This window comes from Balaenoptera ricei, chromosome 9 (assembly GCF_028023285.1).
Source record: "Balaenoptera ricei isolate mBalRic1 chromosome 9, mBalRic1.hap2, whole genome shotgun sequence".
NCBI lineage: Eukaryota > Metazoa > Chordata > Mammalia > Artiodactyla > Balaenopteridae > Balaenoptera > Balaenoptera ricei.
The window spans coordinates 6,924,904-6,937,438 of record NC_082647.1 but is presented as its reverse complement, the minus strand read 5'-3'; the positions used below and the strand labels follow the sequence as shown (position 1 = coordinate 6,937,438).

The window sequence follows — 12,535 nt, the reverse complement described above, 5'->3', positions numbered from 1 at the left end:
CCGCCCCGAGCGACGCGCTGGAGCGCCTGCGCGGGTCGGGCTCGCTGAAAGGGCTCTCTTGGGCGGCCGGGTCCTGCTGCGCATGCTCGGCGCCCACTGCCCGGGCGGGACCTGCGCGCACCGGAGCATCTGCAGTTCTGACTGGCATCCCGGCCTGGGCATCCCGCTCCGGGCCATGACGGCGCACTCCTTCGCCCTCCCGGTCATCATCTTCACCACGTTCTGGGGCCTCATCGGCATCGCCGGGCCCTGGTTCGTGCCGAAAGGACCCAACCGCGGGTAAGGATCGCGCGCGGCCCAGCCTCCCTGTGGACCTCCGCGGCCGCGCCCACCCCCTCCCCCGGCGGCGGCGGGGGTCCGCTGTGCAGCGAGCACTGTCCAGGCGCGCGCACGGCGCCCCACTCCTCCTCCCAGGCCTGTGCTGGGCCGCGTTCAGCCGGGAACAGGCAGGCGGTCGGGGCCAAAGGGCAGAGACGGTCGTGCTTTAGAAAGGTGGAGACAGTTACGGGTCACCCCCTCCAGCCTGTAAAGGTAAAAGCTATGGCTAGACACTGATGCAGTTTGTCCACGCCAGCCCAGCTGTGACCTTGAGCGTCTGTCACGCCTTCAAGCCTCATTTCTTCTTAGGTAATTGGCGGTGATGCTGATACCTGCCTTTCAAGGCTGCTGTGAGGATTACACGAAATAATGTATATAAGACTCTTAGTGCATGGCACATATTGTATTGAATAATGTTTAGCCAGTATCATTATTTTTTGAAGGTCCCCTAGCAGGTGTCTCTACCTCTTGCACCATTTACCAGTTTCTGCTTCATATCATCTTCAGCTGTAAAGTGCTCTCTCCCCTTGATTACAAGTTCCTCGAGGTGGAAGATTGTCTTGTTCACCACTGTAGACCCCAGTGCCCAGTACAGGACTGGCCCACGGTGCTTGGTAATGTTGAAAGAATGGATCAAATGCTAATTGCTCTGGCACCAACTTCAAGTACTTTAGATTCGAGGTCCTAGGGCCTGGTTTGGGTTAGATTTAGCTTTGGCTGGAGGCTGCATTTGGGTATTGCCTCTGTTCTTAAAGATCTGCAGGGCTAGGGACTTCCATGGTGGTCCAGTGGTTAATACTCCAGGCTTCCATTGCAGGGGGCACGGGTTCGATCCCTGGTTGGGGGACTAAGATCCTGCATGCTGCGCGGAGTGGCAAAAAAATAAAAAGGACCTGCAGGGCTGAGGTCCCATGGCCTCACTTTGTAAACCATTTTAGTGCCTCGCCTCCCCTGCAAACCTTGGTGAGTTCTTCCTTCTGAAGTTTTCCTGCTGCATTTAAAGCCTCTGTCTCCAGTGTTTGAGTGGATTCAAGGTAGCCAGTTGCTATTCTCATTATAAACTGCTCATTGTGCCTCAGAGATGGCTCACGGTCTCCTTGCTTCTTGCCCTGTCTTCTGGTCTTCTGTCTTCCTTCCCTTTGCCCAATGAACTTTGGATTCCAGAGGCCACTCCATGGTGGGTGGCTGCAAATGCAGCTCTGTGCAGTGTCTTTTCCCAACATGTTTACATTAAGATGGAGAAATAGTGGGTGATGGAGAAGGCAGATAGGTGAAGGGAAAGATTCATAATGTAACTTGGACGTGGTCAAGGTTGGCCTCCCCAAGAGGTGACACTTGGCGTTTTTATTTTCCATCTAGCGATTCTTACCCTGAGTAGAACTTAGCCTCCCTGTGTTCAGGGGGCATCAGACGGGAAAGGGGCTGGCACCAGCAGCTCTTTCTCTGGCCTCGGCCAGGCCTCCTGACCTGCTTCCATCCGTCCTGACCTGACGTCCTCTTCCATTGCAGAGTGATCATCACCATGCTGGTGGCCACCGCCGTCTGCTGTTACCTCTTGTAAGTACTGCTCTCCCAGCCCAAAGTCAGCTGGGGCCTTCGTGCTCCCTTCTTTCCTCCTTTCCCAGCCCTGCTCTCCCCTCTGTCCTGGTACGGTCACATTCAGCTCTTGAAAGGCTGAGGCTGTAAAACACAGAAGAGGAGGCAGTTGGAGAGGCAAAGAGAGCGATGGGCTGGAAGTCATGAACTCTGGGTTCTGGTTCAGAATGTAGCACCTGGACAAGCTCTGTCATGTTCATAGGCTACAGTTTTCTCATCTACAAAATGAGTGAGTTGGGCCAGCTCAGTGCCTTTTGTACCTGATGGGACATCAGAATCACCTGGAGAGACTGTAAAAACACAGCTTTTAGGGCTCCACCCTGGACCCACTAAATCACAGTTCTCATGATCTGCGCTTGGGAATCCATATTTTTAATGCATGCCCCTGGGTGATTGTGATGCAGCCAGTTTAGAACCACTGGATGAGCAGTAGTCTTCAAACTTGGGAAAGGTCCCTGGGATACAGAAAACATTCCAAGAGATGCGAGTGCCTGGACAGAGTGAGGGAATCAATTTCCAGGTCTTTCATGTCTAGATGTTCTCTTTCTAAAACTGCCATTCATGGTAGCCCCTCACCTTTCACAAAAAAGGCGCTCTGCCATCCCTCCCCAATCCTCCTATGTTAGGTTGCTCCATGTTAAATCACCCTGGCTGCCAAACTGAGGAATAAATCCAAACTCTGGTTTTGAGGGAGGCCTCTCTCACGCTCAGTTAAGCCGGTATGGCTTCCCTTTGTGCCCCTGGAGGCCGTCTTACCTCTTCCCTAATCCCAGGGTCCAGCCCCAGCGCAGGGATCTTATAAATCTACAAATCCCAGGGTCCAGCCCCAGCGCAGGGATCTTATAAATCTACAAAACATCAGATCAAACCAAACCTAAACCCAAACCCACACGCCCCAGACTGAGCCCCCGTGCCGGCCGCAGTGTGGATGGTTCCATGAGACCCTTCCCTCCAGAACCCAGACCCTGCTGCTGGGTCGGTCATGTGACCAAAGGCGTGGTGTCAGATGCGCACAGCAGAGTTCCTTGTGTCTGGGCTCACCCTCACTGTGCTGTCCCTGGCAGCTGGCTCATCGCCATCCTGGCTCAGCTGAACCCCCTGTTCGGGCCCCAGCTGAAGAATGAGACGATCTGGTATGTGCACTTCCTGTGGGAGTGACCGCTGCCGCCTCCTCGGCCCCAGGTACTGCTGGGCGCTGGGCAGGGGTGGGGAAGGGCCCGGGGCGGGGGCAGGACAAGGTCAGGCAGGGTTGTAAGACTTTGCACGTGGATTCAGGCATTCATTTATTAAGAAAAAAAAAAAAAGTGCTGAGCACCTGCTCCCTTCCTGCCCAGTGCTGCGCTGGGTGGCAGGGATGGAAGACCCAGGGTCCTGGGGGGAGCATGTGGGCGCAGCCTTGTTTGTGCGTTTGCAGGCCCCAGAGGAGGCGGCCGGCTGCAGAATCTGTTCTGAGTGAGGGGAGGGCGGGGGCAGGGAGCGGTGAGTCGCCGAGTGGGCAGGGGGCTGTCTGAGGTGAGCTGGGTGACGGGCACAGGCTCTCCAGGGCGGGGCTGGGGGAGAAGGGTCTCCACAGCGAGGCCGTGACCTGTTCTGTGATGTGCTTTTCAGGTGCCCCAGCTCTCTGGATGACCTTGGCTCCACTGTCCCTGATGACCCTTCTGTCACCCCTACAACTGTGTCCCAGTCCCTGCGTGCTCCCTCCCCCAAGGCCTGCCTGCTTCTGGAAAGTACCGCCCTCCCCAGCCAGCCTGGGCCTCGGGAAGCCCCGAGCTCAGAGCCAGGCTGGAGAAGGAGACGTCCAGCCCTCAAGTTCCCACTGCCCGCTCCCGAGTAGGTCCAGGCCAGGCGCTGACAAGGGTGGGGCTGCGCCTTTTACACAATGGGGCAACCAGAGGAGGCCGCGCGTCCTGGGGAGAAGGCCGTTCAGCCCAGGATGCTCCGAGCCTCGGGTGGGCCAGGCCAGGGGGGAAGCCCTGGGGGAAGAGGCAGGGCCCTGCCGCTGTCCTGCTGTGTGACCCCAGGAAGCGTCTGCCTGTGTGGGCCTCCTCACCTGTGAGGTGGAGGGGCTCAGTCAGGTGTGGCAAAGGCCTTTCTTGGAGTTCTCCTTTAATTTTTGACACGTTTCGATGTGAAATTTCTGGAATTGTTGACGAAATGGAAAAACAGTCCCACAAAACATTACGATCCAAAGCATCATAGTAATTTGGATCAGGAGTGAAACGTGTATGTTTAGCATCCTTTATAGTCACAAAGTCACTTACGTTGGCTCGCTCAGGAAGTGGTATCTCCTCAGAATATCCTCTTCCCCCTTCCTCCCCACCTGGATCACCTCCCTCCCTTCCCAGAGGCTCAGCCTGAGCACTGCAGGAGCTGAAGAAACTGAAGGCAGCTCCTGCCGAGGCCAGACCTAGACTCTGGCTGCGGTGAGGGTGGATTTCAGAGCCCCTCACAGCAGCACGGAGGTCATCTGGAGCGAGGGAGGGCGAAGAGGGACCGGTGTGGGCGAGGTGTGGGCTGGGCTCTGCTGAGATGCTGCAGGGCGGGGGAGCCCCTGGCCTGGTGAGGCCTGGAGAGCGCGTGGGCCTCGGAGCGGAGGGAACCGGGGGCCCCAGCCGTGCCTCACTTCTAGGAGAGTTGGGGTGGAGACCTCAGACACCTGCCCGCAGCCCCAGAGCTGATTGGAGTCCCCCGCTCTGCTGTGCCACGTTGCCTCCCTGGGGAAAAAGCCAGTCTCTTGTATTTATTGACTGTTGAGTTGATTGGCATTCTGTTTAGTAGGCATCGTTTTTGGAGCGGTGGTAGAACGTGGTATGTCTCACCTGGATTTCTTGGTTCTGGGCTTGGCCTGTTGCTCAGATCGGGGCCTCCCTTTAACATCCCACCCACCCCCTTTCCAACTCCCTTCCTGTGCTGACCCCTGTGGCCCCCCTGGAGTGGGGCTGTTGAGTCTCGATTGGCGGCTAGAAGCCTGACCCCTGTCTAGTGACTAATGAGTGGTGAGGAAATTCCTGTTTGGTGGCAAAGTCCTGGCCGAGGCCAAGTTTGCTGGCTGCTCCTCTCCTGCCCCCCTGATTCCCATTTCCTCGGCGGGTGGATTTGGGGCACGGGAAAGGGGGCTGGCAGCTGCTTGGAGCTGCAGCTCTGGGATGTGGACACTGAGACTACATTTTCCTGATTCCTGAGCGAGAATACCGCTGTCCTGGATTTTGCCCAGAACCAGGCCAGGCAGGAGGAGAAAGATGGAGGACTCGTTCAAGTGGAACTTTGCCCACCACCCATCTGTGCCCCAGATTACAGAGTGCGTGGCCCCCGGGGCTCTGCAATAAAGCTGGTCCCCAACGTTCCAGAGCGTGGCCTGCGTCCTTCCCAAATACCCCTACATACCCGAGAGCCTGGCTCTGTGCTCTGCCTCGGCGGGGATCAGCTTCCTGCCTGGGGCAGGGGGATGGAGTGAGCAGAGGTAGAGCTCCTGGGAGGAGCCGCAGGAAGCTGAGGGTGGAAGGTGCTTGGAGGAGAGACCCTGAGCCCCGAGCAGTGCATCCAGAGAGAATGCAGAGCCACAGCAGGGTTGAAGCAGGGGAGTGGTGTGACCAACTTGGTTTCCAGGATGATCTCTGCAGGGTGCATAATGGGCCTCAGAAGAGAGTGGTGGTGAGGATGGGGACGAGTGGGCGAACAGAAGGTCTAGTTAGGAGCTGAAGGGGACCAGCGCCTTGGCCGTGGGGGGAGGGAGGAGGTGGGGTGGACCCTGTGGTGAGCAGTGGGCAAGTGCGGTGCCCAGTACCTGGTGGCTGGGACCTCTCAGTGACAGGCCACAGAGGGCACGTGATGACATGGGGTTTCCTGTGTGTCCTGGTGAGCTGGGTGTGTCTGGGGCATCCCCATGGAGACGCCCAGCTAGTGGTAGGATACGTGGGTTTGGTCTTCAGGAGGAAGATGCGGCCTGAAGACATGGGGTGTATGTCTGTCCCTGAGTTCTCATTGAACCACGCGTGGTGGCCTCTGTTCCCCGGGTCCTGGGGCGCGCCCCCTGCTCTCTGGGCAGCTTCTGCAGCTCAGGGCTGGCAGACCCCCTCCCAGCACACTCTCTTCCCACCCTCCCTTTCTGCCTGTGCAGCCGTTCAGGGAGGGGGAGCTTGGGACGCCCTCCCAGGATCTGTGCCCACCGCTTTGCGTGGGTGGTGCTTCTCTCAAAGCTCTCACCCCACTCTGAGGGGGACTGCAGGGTGAGCAGGTTTTGTCAGAAATGAGCACAGCCAGACATTAGTTACAGAGGGGAAATCAGGTTTCATTCCGAAACGACTGACAGTAGGGACATGTGAGCTCCGTGGGGTCCGTGCCCCTGCAGGGTGACAGGCACTTTAACAGGAGAACGAGGGCGGGGGGGAGGGGTGAGCGGGGCCAGATAGAGCCAGGAGAGTGAAAAGTCACAAAGGATGGGTTGGCGTAAGTGTGAGTAGGCCACAGAGACTGGGGGACAGAGGCCCGAGCCTTCCTGATTTCATCTCAGAGGAAGGGTCCTTGGGAGCGACTCCTGGGCTGCAGGAGATACATCTACATCCCAGAGGGACAGAGGAAAGATTCACAGTCGTAAATGCTCTCAGAAAGGGTGGAGGGGCTAGGCGTCAGAGGCCTATGGTCAGGTATTGGCTAGAACAAACAGTAAATTCTTCTGACAGCCCAGAACTTGGTCAGACAGGAACTCGATGGGGCCAGGTCGTCCCAGGGTTACGGCCTTAGGCGGCCAGAAGGCAGGCCGGGCTGGTCAAGTCTCTTAGTGCCTGGTGTGGACGGACTCATTGTTTGTTTCAGGCAAGAAGTATCTCCCACCCCCCTTCCCAAGTGGGAGGCACATCAGTAAATGTCAGCCTCTGATGTAGATGCTCAGAGCAATTACAAGTAGCAGAAGATCCCTGAAGATGGGCAGTGGCTGGGGGTGGGATACCCCTGCACCACGCTTAGTGGCAGAGCGGGAAGCATCCTGGGAGACCATCCTGGGACTGACCGGACAAGCCTGTGGAGAAGACGAGGCAGGTGAGGTTAGCTCAGCTGTACGTACAGAAGGTGGCCGACAGAGGGCAGTGCCGCCCAAGGGACGGAGACCTCCAGACCAGGTTGTGCCGCCACTGGGAGTGAAACGCACTGCACTGATGTGAGAGGTTGTGGCCTTAGAGCATGGCCGTTATTGGGAACAGGGATGATTTTCCAGGTGGTACCAGAGCCTGGATGAAACCTCCTTGAAGGATGTGTAAAGACAACAGCAAGGTGCCAGGTATTACTCGGGGAATCCAAAGGGCAAAGAACTAAGGGGCCTTGCCAACTGGAAGCTGCTCTGAGGCCAGGCTTCGCAACAATCTTCTGTGACTTTTTCCCACCTCAACATCCTGAGATCTGGTACATTCCAGTCTATAATAGGGACACCCATCAGCCCAGATTCTCAATGGAGAGGAAGAGTTACGTACAGAAGATGGCTGTTACTGCAGACCGCAGGGTCTGATAAAGCACCTAAAGCAAGGCCCTTGATGAGGGCCTTTGGGTTGCTTTGTACAAAGATGGGTTCGTTGATAACATTGGGAATAGGAGGAGCAGAGAAATGAAGTGGGGTTGGTTTCTCTTGCTCCTGAGAATCTCCAGGTGCATGTGCTGGACGTGACGTTTGTTTATAAACCTTGGGGTTTCCAGGAATGAAGTCACTTGGCAGCCACCACAGTTTTGCTTGACTTGGAACCAGAAGAGTGAGGGCAGGTGACCAAAGTCTATGCTAATTCAGCCCGCACTCCATGTAACGAACCTGCGTAAGAATCACTCGGAACAAACAAACCCATAGAATGCTGGGACCAAAGCCACGTCCGTTAGGACAGGGGTTCCCTACCTCGGCACTGCTGACAGTTCGGACTGGATAGTTCTCTGTTGGGGACCATTGGGGGCGGGGGGCTGTCCTGTGCATTGTAGGATGTTGAGCAGCACCCCTGACCTCTGCCCAGTGGATGCCAGCAGAACCACTCTCCCTGCCCTGGGCTCTGACAATCACACATGTCTCCAGCCATTTTGAAATGTTCTCTGGGGGTCCAAGTCCCTCTCCCCCACCCCTACGTTGGGAATCACTACTCTAGAATCTCAACCCCTCAAGTGATTGATAAAAATTTAATCAGTTTATCAACCCAGACAGGAGGTTGGGGAACCTTGAGGGAAGCTGGTATCCTGAGCACCAGGGTTCCCCGTGAGCCGTTCCCAGCAGGACCTGGAGCTTCTGACCTGGAGACCATGCCCTGGGGAGAAGGAAGCACCGAAGCTTTAGGGGATTATTGGGTGCCTGAGCGGACTCTAATCCCAGCGCCATGTGGTCCAGCAGAGGCCAGATGGGGGTGGGGGGCTCGGCGGGGGGGGAGGTGGGGAGCATCGCGCAAGCCCAGTAGAACTTTGGCTCACCCTGCAGGCATCTGCCCGGAAGAGGGTTGGGACAGAGATTCTCAGAAACCCGCAGAAGCCCCACCTCAGCTTCCTAACCTCAGGATTAAGGGCCGGGATTGTAGCATGGCTTCCCCCCTGCTGCAAAGGCCAGCCTTTCTTCCCCTGACCAAGCCCGGCAGACATTAGGGAGATGATTCTCTGCGCCCACCCACGCTGCGTCTCGTAAGCAGGAGTACGGGAGGCCGGAAGGGTTACTGCAGAGGCTGCAGCCTTGATCTGTCGTGATCCTAGGTGCAACGGCCGTGCCCTTGGTCTGCAGCAATTGATTTGGCAAACATAGTTTTCTCTTGTTTCTTTCTGCCCGGCCTTCCAGGAGCTGTTGACTGAACAGCCTCGGCTCGGCTTCGAGGTCGAGATAGAGAATCGAGACCTGCGCTCCCTGGGTTCAAAGTCCAGCTCCTCCCGATTATGAGTTGAGTGAAAGTTAGTTAGTCTTTCTGAGCTTCAGTTTTATAATAGCACTAGTGCCTGCTTCGTAGAGGCTTTGATTGTGAGCTGAGAGAATGGATTAAAGTGCCTGCCTCGTCAAAAACTGCCATCAATAAATCACACGACTTTTACATAGTAACTCTTTACTTCTATGGCACCCTTCATTCTGCCAGGATCTCAGCTTCCTTCACCTTTTCTTGTTCCCACCACGGACACCACACTGATCCACCCTGTGGAAAAGGAAGTGGCAAGCCCCCTGAGTACTTTGAAGTGTGAGATAGGACCTGGGAAATAAGTGCCATGAAAAATACATGGAGCCTGTGTATGCATCTGTATTTCTATGCTTCATGTCAAATGTCCTTAATGTAATCTATAAATGTAGTGTCCTCTTGATGAAAACAAGGCTTTGGGGGAGTGAGGGGAGAAGAGAGAATGGGTACTAGACTAGATCTGCTGAATCTAAAGTTCTCAGGGAAAATAAACATGTAAGAAATAACCAGGGGGACTTCCCTGGCGGTCCAGTGGTTAGGACTCCAAGCTTTCACTGCCGAGGGCCTAGGTTCGATCCCTGGTTGGGGAACGAAGATCCCGCAATACTCGCTGCACGGCCGAAAAAAAAAAAAGAAAAGAAAAGAAGAAAGGAAGAAAAAGAAAGAAACAGGAAATTTCTGAAAAAAGCATAGTATTTACAGGGACAGTAGCCCTCCCAGATATTTAAAAGTATTATAAAGTCACAATATGAAAGGCTACAGAAATGAAGACAGTGGTGCTGGGACATGAATAGACACATCAATGGAAGAAAACGAGTCCAGAAATAAACTCAAATTGATAAACATGGCAAAGCAAATCCGCGAGGAAAAGATGAATAAAGGCAATGAACAGTGTCAGCACTCTCTCCCTCCCGGCAACAAAATAAATGCCAGCTGGATCAGAGATGTAACAAATGTAAATGAAACTATAAATGTACTGGAAGAAAACATAGGGGAATTAAAAAGAAATTATCTTGGGGCTCGCGCCTGCGCGGTCTGCACCAACCCGCGGGCAGCTCGGAGGGACGCGCCCGCTGGGAATCCTCAGGACCAGCGTGTGTGGAGGTTCCCTCCCGTCCAGCCGTGAATGCGGGATTACCATCCCAAACAGCTCATTTTTCCTCTTGAGGTCTTCGGAGTTAGTCCCACACCACAGATTTTAACTGTTTATTTTTATTTAGAAGCCAGCCTGTTCTCCTGATCAACTGTTAGCATAATTGCTAACCCTGAGACGCTGAATGATTTATGGTGATGAGGGTGGAGGAAAGGGTGAAAATTCTGGTGAGAGCAAGGCGACCATGTACACTAATGTGATTAACAAGTATGTTAAAGTTTGCATTTTGTTTGTTTGTTGTTTGAGTCGAAGATACTGTGACAAATTGGACCTCTGAATTTTTAATCATCTAAACTGAATAGGATACATGCGCTTTGGAGTCGGGTAAAATCTTCAATCCAGACCCTCCAACTTGCTAACTGTGACTTTGGGTCACAGTTATATAACTGCCCTGAGCCTGTTCCTCCTTTGCTTAAAAAAAGAAAGAAAAAGAAAAGAAATTATCTTGTAATGGGGAAGATCTAACTAAGAGGGGGAAACAAGAAATCCAGCAGTGATGAAGATAAAGTTTGATAAATTTAAATTAAAATTTAGATTTTCTGCAAGGCAAAAAGAAAAAAATTAAAGAAAAAAGATAAATGACAAACGGGAAACGATTTACAACTCATGACAGACACAGAGGTCATCAACAAGATAAAAAGGACAGAGTAGGTAAATAGAAAAGGAGTCAAGCAGACAGATCACAAAAGAAGTGGTAGAAATGACTTTTGAGCATAAAAAGATGCTTCCCATCATTTATAATCAAGGAAAGCAAATTGAAACAATGTAACCCCATCAGTACCTATTATATTAGCAAAGATCAAAACTGGTAATAGACTATAGTAGACACGTGTATTAGTAGCCATAGTCAACGTCCCCTGCCTCTCCCCGTGCTCTGAATACTTTCATGCATACCAGCCAACTTCCAACTGCCAGCACTGTCTTTGTCCTGTGCCGAAGGCTGGAAGTGCTGTCAGGAAATTATTGCCATCAGCACACTCCTCAACCAATGACTGATGGGACTTGTATGTACATGCTCCCAGGGTTTCTCCAGCTCCAGGCGCCCATAGAGCAGACGGCTTGCGCTTCTGCCTTCACCATGAGAAATGCATGCCCTGGGCAGCCTACCGACCCCAGAGAAGAAACATGGGGAGCAGACTAATCACAAAATGACCTGGAGCCAAGTCTGGCCAAACCTCAGCAGAAGCAGAGTCAAATGAGCAAAAAAATAAATGCTTGTTGTTCCAAGTCAGGGTTTTCAGGTGTTCATTATGCAGGATTATGGTGACACAGCTGACTGATGTAGTGTTACGACAGATAGATCTAGCCCAGGGTGATATACATGTTGTTTCTACTCCCTTGTTGATGACACTTGCATTACTCCAGGTCTTCCTGTTATAAACAATCAGCATCCCTATATACGTCTGTGCAAATGTGCTGGAACTTCTTTAGGATGTATGTCTCCATGTAAAGAGCGGAGTTCTGGGTGATGTTTACTTTCAACATCACAAGGTATTGCCCAATGGCCCTCCAAAGCGATTGTTTACACTCCTACTAACTTTACGTGAACTCCTGGACTTCATCTGTTATTCAGCCTTTTTTATTTTTTCAGTCGGATAATGTGTGTGAAATGGTATCTTGTTTTAACTTGCATTTCCCTAATAATCACTGGTGAGCCTGACTCTCTTTTCATCTGTTTGTTGACCATTTGGGTTTCCAATTCTCTAATTTGCCTGTTCATATTGGTTGATTGCATTTCTATTAGTTTTTGTTGGCGGGGGTATTTTTCCTATTGGTTTATAGAATTTCTTTATGTATTTTATCTACAAGTCCCCCTAATCCTAGAGAATCTAGTGCCAGGAAGAGAGAAGGAAGAAGACGGTGTGTTTGGAGGGGATGGTGGTGAGATCAGACAGCCCCATCTTTTCTACTGCTCTTTGAAACCATCGTTAAAAAAATCAAAAGCTAATCACAAATTAAGAAAAAATATTTGCAACGCACGTTATTTGTCAAAGGATTTGTATCCTGAATATATAAAGGACTGAACAAAATATAAGTATATAAAGAATTCAACAATAAGACAAACCCAGTTTTTAAAAGTGGGCAAATAATTTGAACCCACACTTCACAAAACAACACTTTTTTTCAGTTTATTACTTGGATCTCCCAGTTTTGCAATCAAGTCATCCTTGGTTCTAGAGTGCCTCTGGGTTAACACTGCAAAGGGACCAGCTGAGCCCATTTTATACGGACCCTCATGCAACAGTACAACTGTGAAATCATCTGTGGCTCCCTCCATCTCCTACTTTAACTCTCCGTGTGACTGAGTCTCGTTTCCTCATCTGTATAATGGAGAAACCAATACCTCCATCTCTGAGGCATGGAGAGAATCAAATAAGATTAAAAATAACTTTGATAAAGGGCAAAGATATATACTCTCATTGCAGGGGTCTTAGTTTTAGCTCAAGCTGGAGGACTGCACCAGCCTGGAGTTGATGGGCCCAGAGCGGGGGCGCTGGAAGGAGATGGAAAGAACTGAGATCAGCCCTGGGAAGGTGAGCAGGGAGGACTGCCCAAGGCCCAGTGGTGCCCAAGCCTA

The 12,535-nt window shown here is 52.4% G+C and overlaps 1 protein-coding gene across 1 annotated transcript; it reads left to right on the top strand.

Annotated features, from left to right (window-relative positions):
• Nucleotides 1–53: 53 nt before the first annotated feature.
• On the top strand, nt 54–5,257 carry ATP6V0E2 (ATPase H+ transporting V0 subunit e2). Its single transcript, XM_059932605.1, has 4 exons — nt 54–279; nt 1,828–1,875; nt 2,979–3,096; nt 3,523–5,257. The coding sequence occupies exons 1-3, from the start codon at nt 83–85 to the stop codon at nt 3,070–3,072; spliced, it is 339 nt and encodes a 112-aa protein (XP_059788588.1). The 5' UTR covers nt 54–82; the 3' UTR covers nt 3,073–3,096; nt 3,523–5,257.
• Nucleotides 5,258–12,535: the final 7,278 nt, after the last annotated feature.